Below are 13,102 nucleotides of genomic sequence, written 5' to 3' on the forward strand. Positions count from 1 at the left end.
GGGAAGTCTGGAATAGAAAGGGACAGGAGAGGATGGGCAGGCACAAAGCAGGGTAAATTTAAGGAACACATTTAGAAGTGATTATTAATTACAGCAGCTTTAATACAAAGGCAGGAATTGATTTCTCCAGCAGCCATTGTCCACAGGGGCCATTGATCCCCTTTCCAATCCCCTTCCCCTCAGCTCTGGACACAGAGAGCATCCAAGATCCCAAATTCCTGTTGCCCTTCCCATCTCTCATTATCATCACGTGGCTGCTCTTCCTAACGAGCCACTCTCCGCCTCTGCAGCAAAACTTGGCATTTTTTATTTTCTCCTTGATTTGTTCCTGCCCCCTTTCAATTCCAACCCAGCAATCAAAAGATTAAACAGAGATAAAAGAAGACCACGGTGTGTGCCAGATGCTGGGACAGCCTCGTGGGAGCAGCAGCACAACACCAGGTGTTGGTGTCAGCCTAATGAAGCGACACTGGCACACGAGGGACACCCAGGCTCGGGCTCCAAACCTGCCATTATCGAGGCAAAAATGAGGAATATTGGGAATTCCAGCTTTTGAGAAGGCAGGAAAAAAACCCAATCCATGCCCTCATATAAATGTATTATCTGTATGAAAGAATTTGGGGGTTAAACAGATTGGGTTTGGTCTTTGCCACCACAACGAACTTCAGGAAAATTTACTGAAGATAAATGAGGAGCTCAGGCAGTAACTGATGAACTTAAGGGCATCCCAATCTGGGGTTGAGTAAAGCACTTTAACTTATTACACACTGACCTCACCCCAGCAAATCTTCTCCTGGCATGTCCAAGCTGTGGTTTAATATCCATTACACCCAGGGAAAGGCTTTTAACTCTCTCTAAAGGAAGTGGGAAGGGAAATCATTGGTTTGGGGTGTCCTGGGCTGGAAGTGTGAGCCCTGTGGGTCTCTTCCAGCTCAGGATATTCTGTGGTGGCCATGGATGAGATTCTTCATGTGACAACTCCTGGCCAGCAGGTTAAAGATGAATATTAAAAAAAAAAAAATTAAAACTTTTAATTTGGGTTTATAAAGTTTATAATGAAGGGATTTTCTAAAAGTGGAGTCCTCCAGGTTTTTCTAACTTTGCTTCCATGACCCCTCCACCACTCCAAACCACGGAATCACACAACCATGGAATGGTTTGGAGGGACCTGAACACTTGAAGAATTTCACTTTTGCTGAAGAAAAGTCACCCCAGCAGCACAGAACGACCCTGAGGGATGGGGTTTATTCCATGTTGAAGGGCCAGCTGTCTCCCAGGCACGTTCCCGCTCTCGTTTGCATCGCTCCCTCCCTCCCCCTGCCCACGTGGGCCTCATTTCCAAGCCTATTCAAAATGCTATTTTCCAAGCATGTGCCACACGACTTGTTCATATAAATGGAACAAATTAAACTGTCTCCACAGATATCCCCTCACATTTGTAGCCCTTATTCCTCTCCCTCACACGTGGCCAAGACACCGAATTATCTCCCTGCAGAGGTTGACCTCAGGATATTGGATTCTGCCACGGAGCTCTCCGGGACTAAACCGACGGGAAACACTTAATCACCCCTGCCTTTGCAGGGAAAAAAATCAACTTTAAATTTGCCCTGATGAAAAATCAATAAACCAGTAATTGCTTGGCTTATCACGGCGTGGAGGGACAAATTGGGAAGCGGAGCTCGGCGTTGGCGCGGATTCCAGGGAAAGGCGCGGAGTTTCGGGATCACTAAGCCAGAAAAGGGAAAGGTCTCGGAGTGATAATTAAATCTACTCGTGCTGATTTTCTGCCAAATTTATTTCCCCAGAGTCTATCAAAATGTTGCAGCATTACTGGGGGGGGGCAGAACTAATCAGTTCAGCACCGGCACGCGCCAGGCACGGTAACGCAAATCCCGGGATAAAGGCGCCGGGAAATGCAAATCCCAGGATAACGCCCGCCCCATCCAGCACCACCCTCCCATCCATCCACCTATGGAATGACTGATTGCCAAAAATTCCTGTTTTCTGCTCTGCTGTGTTCTGGAACAACTCCTTTTCCTGGTTTTCTGACGCATCCCCAGCTCCTCCTCCCCACACGGCACCGGACGCGTGGCCCTGCCACGATGTGTTTGAAACTCAATGTTTTAAAATATTATTATTTGTGGTAGATGAAGAGAAACGAGCCCAAAACCTCTCCCTAAGAACATCCAACATGTTCTGATTTTATCTTTGCATTTTCTTTTTCCCCTCAATTTTCCTCTTGTGCACTTCACCTGTTTGGAATTTGTCTGGAGCAAAACCCAGTTTGGTGGCAAAATCCCCTTTGCATTTTGTCCCTTTTCAGGCAATCCCAAAGCAAGTCAACAAAACCCAAAGCAGGAAAACCCAACCACTGCAAATACTCCTGCAAAAGTAGCATTTTTTTTTGCTAATAGACCTAATTTCATGCAGCAAATTAGCATAGCTCCAATGGAAGTGCAAATGTAATCAAACTGAAAAATTCAAATGAGGCGGGGGGAGCCTTTTTCTTTCTTTCTTTGCTTTTTAGTCACTTAAAAAAAAGAAAAAAAAAATCAGCATTTTGCTGTGTGTCCTTCACCGGGCTGGAGGGACTGTGGTAATTAAAACATTTAAACCAGCACAAGCCCCCAGTCTCTAATCTGAGCTGGGGTCAGCTGTCTGTAGATTCTAATTTGTCCTCAATTTTTTATTCATGCTGGGGAAATGCTGCATATTTAACAGGAAACCAGCAGGAAGGGGCAGTGCTGGGCTTGGAGGTCAAATAATTTGATTTCCAAGCAGATTACATGGAACATCCAATGTCTAATCTCACACCTGATTTGGCAATAAAATGACAATAAAAGGAATGTTAAAACACCCTCGCTATGGGGTGGGCAATAACCAGTTTTTATCAGTTGGGAAAGGATTGGTTTATTTGTAGAATTATTTTTACTGCAGCTCCTGGGTAAAGGAGTCACAGGCTGTCTACACAGGCTGGAATTTCCTTTTGGAGGGTTCTAGTTAGGGAAATAAAATAAGGAATATTAGAGAAATAAAAATTCTTTTTAAATTGTAATTTAGAATTTTTTTTTAAGACTTAATTTAATATAATTTTGCTTTATCTTATTTCAATGGCTGGACGTAGCACAGATCAGTCACAGCTTGGAATCGATGATCTGGGAAGTTTTTTCCAATCTCAGTGATCCCATGAGGGATCAAAGAGGGTTAAAAACCACCCAGAGATATTGTGTGAGGAAGGAAGAATTAAGAAAAAATGCAAAATGCTCTTTTCCCAAGCAAAAGATGCCACTGGAGCCCAGCACGGCTGGGACAGGGAAGGGAACACAGTCTAAGCACTGGATAAATGATCTGTTTGCAAATCCATATGGGATAAACCTACCTAAAACTGGAATTCTGAATCCATATGGGACATAAACTTAACAAAAATTGGAATTCTGAATCCCTATGGGACATAAATTTAACAAAAATTGGAATTCTGAATCCTTATGGGACATAAACCTACCTAAAACTGGAATTTTGAATTCATATGGCATATAAACCTAACAAAAATTGGAATTCTGAATCCATATGGGACATAAACTTAACAAAAATTGGAATTCTGAATCTGTATGTGACATAAACTTACCTAAAACTGGAATTCTGAATCCATATGGGACATAAACCTAACAAAAACTGAAGGGTCCCAGTTTGCAGCTGCCCTGGATGTCCTGGAATGCTCCATACACAATTTAATAAGACTTTTTATTTTCCAGTGAGAATAAACTCTTTCATTCCAAACCAGGAGCAAACTCCTCAGCAAATGGGTGAATCCGAGTTACCCAGAAAAAATCCTCTCTTCATTTTCGAACACTGTGGCATCCTCACAACCCTTCAGAGCCACCCCTGGACAGTTTTCACGGCTTCTTAATAAATTGTAGAGAAGTTTTCCTCCCCATTTCCCTGGAAATTCCATTGTTCCCAAGTCATGAACTGCCCCTTTGTTCTTCCCTCTGCTTTTCCACCCTTCCCAATCCCTGCTGGCACAGCAAATGCCAGCACATGTGCCACTCACAATGGGATGTAAGCACAAAAAAATCCATGTTTTCCAAACATTCCCTGAAAATGGTGCTGGTGGGACCCAACCACCTCATCCCAATATCCCTGTGCCCGTGGGAGCCTAGCTGGGTGACTGCTCCAGGTGGAAAGGCTCTCCCTGGTCCATTGGTTCCAAAATCCAGGAATCAGGTTGGTTTGGTCTCTTTTCTGTCAGATTTGGAAGTGCCCCTTGCCCCTCCTGCCGTGTCTGGTCTATCCCACTTTTCCACTTGAATTTCCTTCCTTGGTATCACAAGAACCTTCTCCAAGCAGGATTAATTAGGTTAATCCAATTAATTCCTCTCAGCATCCCCCAGTCCCCAGGTAAAACAAACTAAAGATTAGAACATTTGGATTTTGAGTGAAATTCTCAGCAGCTGCAGATTCAAAAACGGGGATTCTTCCTGAATTCCCTCTTGTAAGTAAATCATGGACTCCCAGAATGGTTTGGGTTGGAAGGGACCCTAAAGCCCCCCCAGATCCACACAGCTCCAGTGAGGATTTGAGGCTCCTGGGATTGTTTGGATTGACTCCCTCACGATGCTGGAAATGTCTCTTCCCATCACTCTCTGATATTTCAATCCATTTAATTATTCCACCTGCTGGACTGCAAACAAGCAGCTCAGGGCACCATATTCCATCATCAGCCCAGGGAGGAAAATCCCACAGCCCCACTGGGGCTTGGACACTTAAAAATAGTAATTTTTGACTTCCTGGACTTTAGTTCATTATGAAATCAAAGAAAATTCCTCACCTTCTTCCTTTCTTCTCTTGGCTTCTTCTTCACTTCTCTCCTTGGCCTTCAATGCTTCGTCTGCTTTAGCTAAAAAGGAGACAACAGGAGCTGGAATCAGTTAAATTTATCCTCTCAAGTCATGGAATCATGGAAAGGTTTGGTTTGGAAGGACCTTCAATCCCACCCAGCCCCACCCCAGCCATGGCAGGGACACCTCCCACTGTCCCAGGCTGCTCCAAGCCCCAATGTGCAACCTGGCCTTGGGCACTGCCAGGGATGAATTGCCAACAACCTCTTGCCAAACAACATTTCCTGGGGTTTAAACCCAATTTCATGTTCCCTCCAGCAGGCCCCACAATGAAATCCATGTGCACGACAGACCAGCCCTTGGATCTCCATTTATTTGATTTAAAGTCATTCCTGCAGTTAAGGAACGGCATAAATGGGATTATGGAGGGCAATATCAGGTCAATATCAGAGCAATATTAATTCTATACAAATCCCCACATTCATTTTGTGTTAAGTAAAGCCCTCAAGAGACTTTTAAGAGGTTTTCTTTCTTTAAACCCCAATCTCCCCACCCCAGTTGCCCCCAGACCGAACTGTGGCGACCCAAACATGGCACATTCATAAAGTGGCAGATTTGCTGCCACACTGAGTAATCCATCAGGCCTATTTTGAGGATAAAAACAGAAACAAAACAATATTTCCAGGGCTGCAGACTCTGTTCAGAGTGGCAATCAGACAGCTCTTCCTCATGACTTTATTAGGTAGTACACAATTTTCTCTTCACTCCAAATCACAGCAGCAGTACTTAATCCATGTTACAACAATCTTCTTTAAAAAGAATCTTTTCCCCTCTAGAAACCTCTTCCCTTATTACTTAATTATCTACCAGTTGCTCAACTGCAGGGGTTTTCAAACACTTTCCTACAGATGTTAAAGAAGATTAAAAATATACAGCACAGTAACAAGGGACTATCAATATACTCTGTAAATTAATTAAATTTCTGTTCTAGCACATCATTTATTCCAAAGCATTAATGTCTCAAAGGAGCCATTCTCTTTTATTGCCATCTCACTGCCTGATGAGTGAACTAAGTGAGAATAAGTCTCTAATAACATTATACTTGATGAAATATTAAGTTTTCAAAAGTATCACCAGGCCAGAAAGAAAAGAACCAACAAGGAGCAGGAATCCAGCATTTAAACCTTCTCAGGGAGGAAAATCACTATAAACTGTGCTCTGAACTGTGAGAGCTGGGTCAGATTTGCAAATATTTAATCCCAGCACCTCCTGAATCAAGCAATAATTTATGAAAACCAAATTCAGCTCAGGAGGGGGCGAAGGGGTTGTTCCTTTTTGGAGCCACCAGCTCCACCTTTAAACACACAACCTGAGCAGGGTGTTACAGAGTGATCACTGCACACACAGCTGCTCCCATCTCCACACTTTTATACATATTTAGACAACATTTAAAGCCATGAAATATTAAAACTTTTCTGCCACTGAAGATCATTACAAGAAACTATTAAATCCCATAATAAAACCAAACCACGAGTAACTCTAAAGACTTTTACTTCATTTACACTTTATTCTCCTTGGTAAAAGGACGGGGGTAATAGAAATTCCATTTAAATTCAATTTTGGTGATATGTGTAATTGTAGATATACCCCTTGAGTCATGTAAAATGCTCAGCTTATGTTTCTTTCAAATTATCCCGCTCCGATTCCCATTCTGCTCCTTACAACTGTCTTCAATATGTATTAGCAGAGCTCATTAGGCTGGAATTTAATAATGCAAACATCAGGTGGATTTCAAGACCCTCCATTATCAGCACAAGATGGATTGCTCATATAGCTCGTGGGCCAACTGGGCACAATTTAGATTCAATAAACTACCAGGCCTAAATTTGATTTATCTATTCCACTGAGCTACTTTGTTCTTCCTGCCCGATTTGTTGCTGCACAGGAACAATTCATTGGGTATCTCAGTGGCAAGAAGATATTAAAACACACAGGAAAGATGGTGCTGGTCAATGAATAAATTTTTAGTTTGTCTTTGTTAACTTTAAGTTGTTGATTTCCAGCCCTTGTAAGTCAAGTTAAAACTGCTGCTGAGGCAGAGCTCTGCCTTTGGAGTCCTGGTTAATTAGAGGGACAATGGGGCAATTTAGGAAGCACCACAAGGACAATTCTCCATACAAAATTGCTCATTAACAACAATTTAACTTAGCCCATAAATCTCCAGAGCAGTCCCTGAGCTCACAGGGCTCCGTCCACCACGACCAGCACTGGAACTCTGAGTCGCTCCCAGGATTTAACAGCAAGGATTCTCTTCAAACATTTCACATTTTCTGTCATTTTTGAACAGAATCCCAGAATGGGCCAGGCTGGGAGGAACCACAGTGGGTCAAGTGGTTCAAGCTCCTGGACATCCTGGAGAACACAGCACAGGATTGTGACCATTGTCTTCTTCCTCTTCTTCTCCTCCCTCTTCTTTTCTTCTCCTCCTTCTCCTTTTCTTCTCCTTCCTCTTCTTCCTCTTCTTTTCTTTTCTTCTTCTCCTCCCTCTTCTTCCTCTTCTTCTCTTCCTTTCTTATTCTTCTCCTCCTTCCTTTCTTTTCCTTCCTCTTCTCTTCTCCTTCCTCTTCTTTTCTTCTTCTCCTCCTTCTCCTTTTCTTCCCCTTCCTCTTCTTCTCTTCCTTCTCCTTCCTCTTCCTCTTCTTTTCTTCTTCTCCTCCTCAAAGCTGTTGTTTTATTATTACTATTATTATTACTATTATTATTATATAATGAATATATTGTTGTTCAGTGCCCAAGTGCCATTAAAAGCACTAAGAGAGATTCACTTTTCTCAAAGCAAGCTGCAATTTAACAACACTAAAAGATCTTTACAACCTGAGGGTTGGATTTGATGGCCTGAGAGGGTTTTTCCAACCTAAACAATTCCACCATTCCATGGAACCCCTGGGGTGGTGGAAGTGCTCGAGGTTTGGGAAGCAGAGTCACTCCCTGAGGGTGGGGGATGCTTTAATCCTGACCAGCCTCACCCTGTGCCAAAGGGAAATTATTCCAAGCAAAGCTGCTAATTAACCAGGAAAACTGTGGATTATTCCAAGGTAGAAACAGGCCAGGGGATGTTTTGGGGATGGAAAGGGCATTTTGGCAAGTGAGGCCTGGGCTCATGGAAGAGCCCCTGCAGCAGATCCCTCTCCCAGGACATGGGAGAAGCAGGGAAGGTGCATGGAAAAGACTCAACCCTTCACTAAGATTTCATTTTCCTGTCAAAATTAAAAAGAGACGAGTGTCAAACACGCACAACTGCAAACCACAAGAGGTCTGGAAAAACAAATTAATTCAACATAATTGTGGACTTTCCAACAGCTCAAAGTTGAAAATACAAGATGTGTTTGAGGAAAAGAAAGCCCAGGAATTGTAAAAACACACATGGACACCCCGTTTAAAATGCAGCCAACCATCCACAGTGCTCATCAGAAAAACTTCACCTTTCCTTTTTTTGAACACAAACATTTTTGCACTTATAAAATATTCAGTCAGCTCACATATAAAAATACAAGTGGAATCCATTATTAATTTACAAGGCCCTGTTTAATTTACATGCTATTTTTCTCTGGTATATTAAATTTATCAAGGCTTGTGGAAATCCTCTCCGCTGAATATTCATAGGCTGACGTGTAAAATTATCTGTTATCCATCCAAATTCCAGCACAAACTCCAAACAACCACTTGCTCAGAGAATTCCTCTGACAGGAACACGAGGAGCAGCATCCAGGAATTCTGAGTTCCTGAGGAAAAGTGACACCACCAAACACATTTTTATCACCCCAGATTTAATCAGGTTTTCTATAGTTTTGCCTTTAGTAAATTTAAACACCACCAACATTCTTGGAGGTCTTAGAGGGTTTTTCCAGCCCAAATGAGTGCATGACTCTATTAATCCATGATCCCATAAATCCATGGAATTGTGTGATCCCATAAATCCATGTTTTGGGTGGTCACTTGCCCATCCCATCCCATCCATGGCCACCTCTCAGTGCCACCAGAGCTGCCACCAGCCCTGTCCTCCCCATTGTGAAAAGCCACAATTCCCAAATAGGGGAAGTTCTGCCCTTGCTGCCCCATAACTTAATTAAACCAGACTCTAATTATGGATATTGGAAAGGCCTGAGCATGAGGGTGAGGGGGTCATACACTCATTTAGGCTGGAAAAGCCCTCTAAGACCTCCAAGAATGCTGGTGGTGTTTAAATTTACTAAAGGCAAAACTGTAGAAAACCTGATGAAATCTGGGGTGATAAAAATGTGTTTGGTGGTGTCACTTTTCCTCAGGAACTCAGAATTCCTGGATGCTGCTCCCCAGCACTGCCAGTCACACTTAAAAATTCCCCATAAGCCCAAATCTGGCTGTTTTTAAGCTTCTCCGAATTCCTGGGGGAACACACCCGGTGTTGGGAAGGGAGATGTTATCCCACTGATCCCTCCTGGTGTAGGAATGCTATTTCTCACCTCTTCAGCAGCTCAGTTCCCTTCCCTCAGTCGTTTTGGGAAATATTCCTTATTTTGGGGTGAATGTCCCGCTATGGCACAGCTAACGAGCGCCTGGTTCACGGCCACGAGGGTTTTCCCAAATATTAAATGTATTTTTGGTACAAGACATATCCAGTCATGTGCAACCCAACTGAGAAAACACAGGTGAAACCCAAACATTGTCTTGTTCCAAAGCATAACCGAGGTAGCTGGAGTTATTTGGTGTAACCGAGATATTTGTTTCTATCGGGTACAACCAAGATAATAATTAAGATAAACCCTTTCCCACCGATTTCCCCCCAGTTTCTTTCACTGTTACCATTTTCAGGAAGCAGTTTGTGGATCACCTGCTGGCTAGAAATGGCACAGGGCTGGGAGAAAGGCCGGCAGGAAAAACAGAACACCCAAAATATCCTAAACAGCCCGAGCGACTCTTGAGTGCCAACGGGTTAAATATTCAACCAACTTCTCTGCAGAGAGCGAGGCACGTTCATCCTTGGCTGGAATATTAACATGCTGGGCAGAAATCCGGGAGGGGAAGAGGCTGGAAAGGGACACGGGGTGTTGGGCAGGGAAAGGTAAGAACTGACAGCTAAAATCCCATTCCAGAGAGCGGGGCCGACCTCCCCAAAGACTTCCCGGATCCCGGTGACTGCCTACTGTATTAAGACTGCCTTTCTCATCACTTAATGCTTATTTTCATCACTTTGCTTAAAATATTGATAATCAATTAGGGCTACGTCTGTTTTGCCACAGAATCTGTGTCACAGTCTATCAGCCTGTCAGGGCCAATTCAATCCTCATTCAAAGTTAATTTTTTCTCCATAAATCCGCCTTTGGAGGAGTCATTAGGCGCAGAACATAGCCCGAGGTGCAATCACCTATTCTCTTTCATTAGAGGCAGGCAGGGAAGGTGAGGGAGATTATTAGAACTTTGGAATGATCACAAAGCAGCGTGCTGCCTGTCAGATCCCCCCAACATTTCATTCATCTCGCCAGCTCGCTGCCAACGCTTCTAAATGGACATTATTCATGAACATCTGTGACACGCTGAATATTCCGAGGCTGCCAGTGATGAAAAAGCCGTGCCCCCCCTTTGGCTGGCAAATTAATTCTATGGTCAGAACAATTAGGAATATAACAAACTTGTTCCGTGATGTTATTTTTAGGCCTTCCAAGATATCTCCCCTTAAAAAGGTGGGGTTTTGTTTTTTAAGCATAAACGTGGCCGCTCCAAATGGTCAAAGACTGGATTTTATGGTGCTGGAGAATGATGAAAAGCCATGCCCCCCTCTGACTGGCAAATTAATTCTATGGTCAGAACGATTAGGAATATAGCAAACTTGTTCTTTTTAGGCTTTCCAAGATATTTCAGTTTAGAAAGTGTTATTTCAGAACTGGATTTTTTTTTTAGTGCACTCTGGAGTCAAACACTGTCTTTTAAAGTATTGTTGAACAATGTGCATTTCCTTTGCTGTGGAAATAGATTGTCGCTTGGGTTTTTTTAAGAAATTACCAAATTAGCAGCTTTGCAATCTGATTTGTTGATACCTTTCTAAAACACAACCAAATGAGAGCCCATGTTGGATTTGAGATCGCTGCCATCTGAAATTACAGCCCGCTTCCCTCCTGGTGGGAAAGCAGAGTGGGAAACAGATTTCCACAATCAAATCTATTCATTCCTATTTCCTTGCAATGAACACGTGATGGCCATCGAGGCATTTTTTAGGTAGGAATGGCAGAAATGCTGGTGCAAGAGACAATCATCCACAAAATTAAATGAACCACCACGTTTCCCATGCATATTCCCTTCCTACATGCAGGGGGTTAAGATGTAGCTACTTGGAGGAAAAGTCATTTCCATCTAATGAAATCACATCAAGTAGTTCCTTGAATCTCATTACAAAATTCAAAAGAATATTAATTGACATTTTTTCCCAATATCACCAGGAAAACCATGAAAAACCACCAAACTTCTCACCCCATCATTCTCCTCCCCAAATATCCACCTTTTCCAGAATTAAGGGCCAGATCCTCCTCAGTGAATTCAAGCTGGCACAATTCCACTGACTTGAGCCAAGCCAAGCCCATTTACTCCAGCTGAGGATCTGGCACTCCCTATTTATAACAATGATCCTAAAGAAGACTTAATCAGCAGATCTTGGCTAGGTACATTCATCCATTATTTAGTGCATCCCTAATTTCTTTCTTTCTCCCACAGTTTTCCCCCCTCAAACACACGCTGGAGGAAAAAATCCAACCCAAATTGGGTTTAACACCAAGGATTAATTGGTTTCCAGGGCTCCTGACTCATTGCAGGGGATGCTGTTAAATATTCCAAGGATTTGTTTCCATCCCAGAAAAGGCTGTACATTATTCACCTGGACATCTCCTAACCAGGCAGTGTTTCAGCTCGGATCTGCTGCCCCAGCCTGCAGCCCAGCTCAGGAAAAGAGAGGAACTGGATGTGGTTCTCATCACCTCGGGTATCCAGTCTTGGGGAGGAAATCAGTTCTCAGAATAATTCGGTGATTCCAATGGAAGTGTTTAATAAGTGGCACCTTCCAGGTGAGTTAATTTAGGGGTGGTAGTCATGGAATCAGGAACTCATTAAGGCTGGAAAAGCCCTCTAAGGTCATCAAGTCCAAGTGTTGATCCAGCACTGCCAGGGCCACCACTAACCCTGACCCCAGGTGCTCCATCCACTGATGTTTTCTGAACACTTCCAGGGATGGAGCTCCACCACTTCCAAAGCTTCTTCCAAAGCCTGATCCCCTTTTCCAGGAAGAATTTTTTCCTCAAATCTAATCCAGACTTGCCCCAGTGCAACTTGAGGCCATTTCCTCCAGCTGCTGAGAAAGGAAGAGCTTCCTCTTCCTCAAGGAACAAAGAGCTAGGGAAAGTAAAAGGATGGCCTGGAGTTAAACCTTGCCCTGAACTACTGAGACAAAAGAAGCAGCAATATTTAGAAGCAAAAAAATAAAGTCCATATACAGAAACTGATGGAGTAAAGAATGCTCTTACTGCTATATCCTTCAGGAATAACTGCCAGGAAACCAAGAAGTGATCCCTACGGAAAAACTCCAATTTGATGCAATTTATTTAAACTGTTCTTAAGCCAGTATTTGTTCCAGAACTGTTTCTTTCCCCCTGGCACACCGTGGCTGGAGAAGGGCGAAAGGAGGGAGCCAGGATGGGGCTGGGAGCCACCTGGGCTAGTGGGAGGTGTCCCTGCCCAGGGCCCACCGTCTCCATGGAACAAATGCTTTCAAAACCATCACACAAATCCTGAAGGATAAATTTAGGCTGCTGTTTTCCTCCTCTGTGACTTCAGTGCTCCCTTTCCTGCGAGGATCTCAACCCAAAACACGACCTTGGTTCTGCACCCTGTTGGAAGCAGAGCTCGAGCAAGCCCTCCAGCTCCAGGGACCGTGTCCCATCCCAGCTCCCACCTCCCAGGAAATCCTCAATCCTCATGGGATCTGCCAGCCATCACCCTCTCAGCTCCACCACCCACTGCATCCTCATGAGAAATCACCTTGATCTTGTACTACCCACGTGCCTTCACATGAAAACGCACCAGCTCCTCCATTTAATTCCACAAATAAATCATTTTAATTCAAAAAACGCTTCCTTGCTTAAAACATAACCACCAAGACAAATTATTTCAATGATTTCTGGGGAAAAAAATGGCACTGTGCCTCAAATACAATTGTCACTGCAGGCTGTAGATTGGCAATG

The 13,102-nt window shown here is 43.4% G+C and overlaps 1 protein-coding gene across 1 annotated transcript in view; it reads right to left on the reverse strand.

Annotated features, from left to right (window-relative positions):
• RSRC1 (arginine and serine rich coiled-coil 1) overlaps nt 1-13,102 on the reverse strand; it is a 97,343-nt gene that overhangs the window by 10,433 nt on the left and 73,808 nt on the right. The window contains exon 8 of the mRNA XM_088061318.1: nt 4,829-4,897. Coding sequence (XP_087917444.1) covers nt 4,829-4,897 — 69 coding nt within the window. The remainder of the gene's footprint in view (nt 1-4,828; nt 4,898-13,102) is intronic.

This window comes from Pseudopodoces humilis, chromosome 11 (assembly GCF_049639895.1).
Source record: "Pseudopodoces humilis isolate 2021_Gansu_Grassland_sample_001 chromosome 11, ASM4963989v1, whole genome shotgun sequence".
In the NCBI taxonomy this organism is placed as follows: domain Eukaryota; kingdom Metazoa; phylum Chordata; class Aves; order Passeriformes; family Paridae; genus Pseudopodoces; species Pseudopodoces humilis.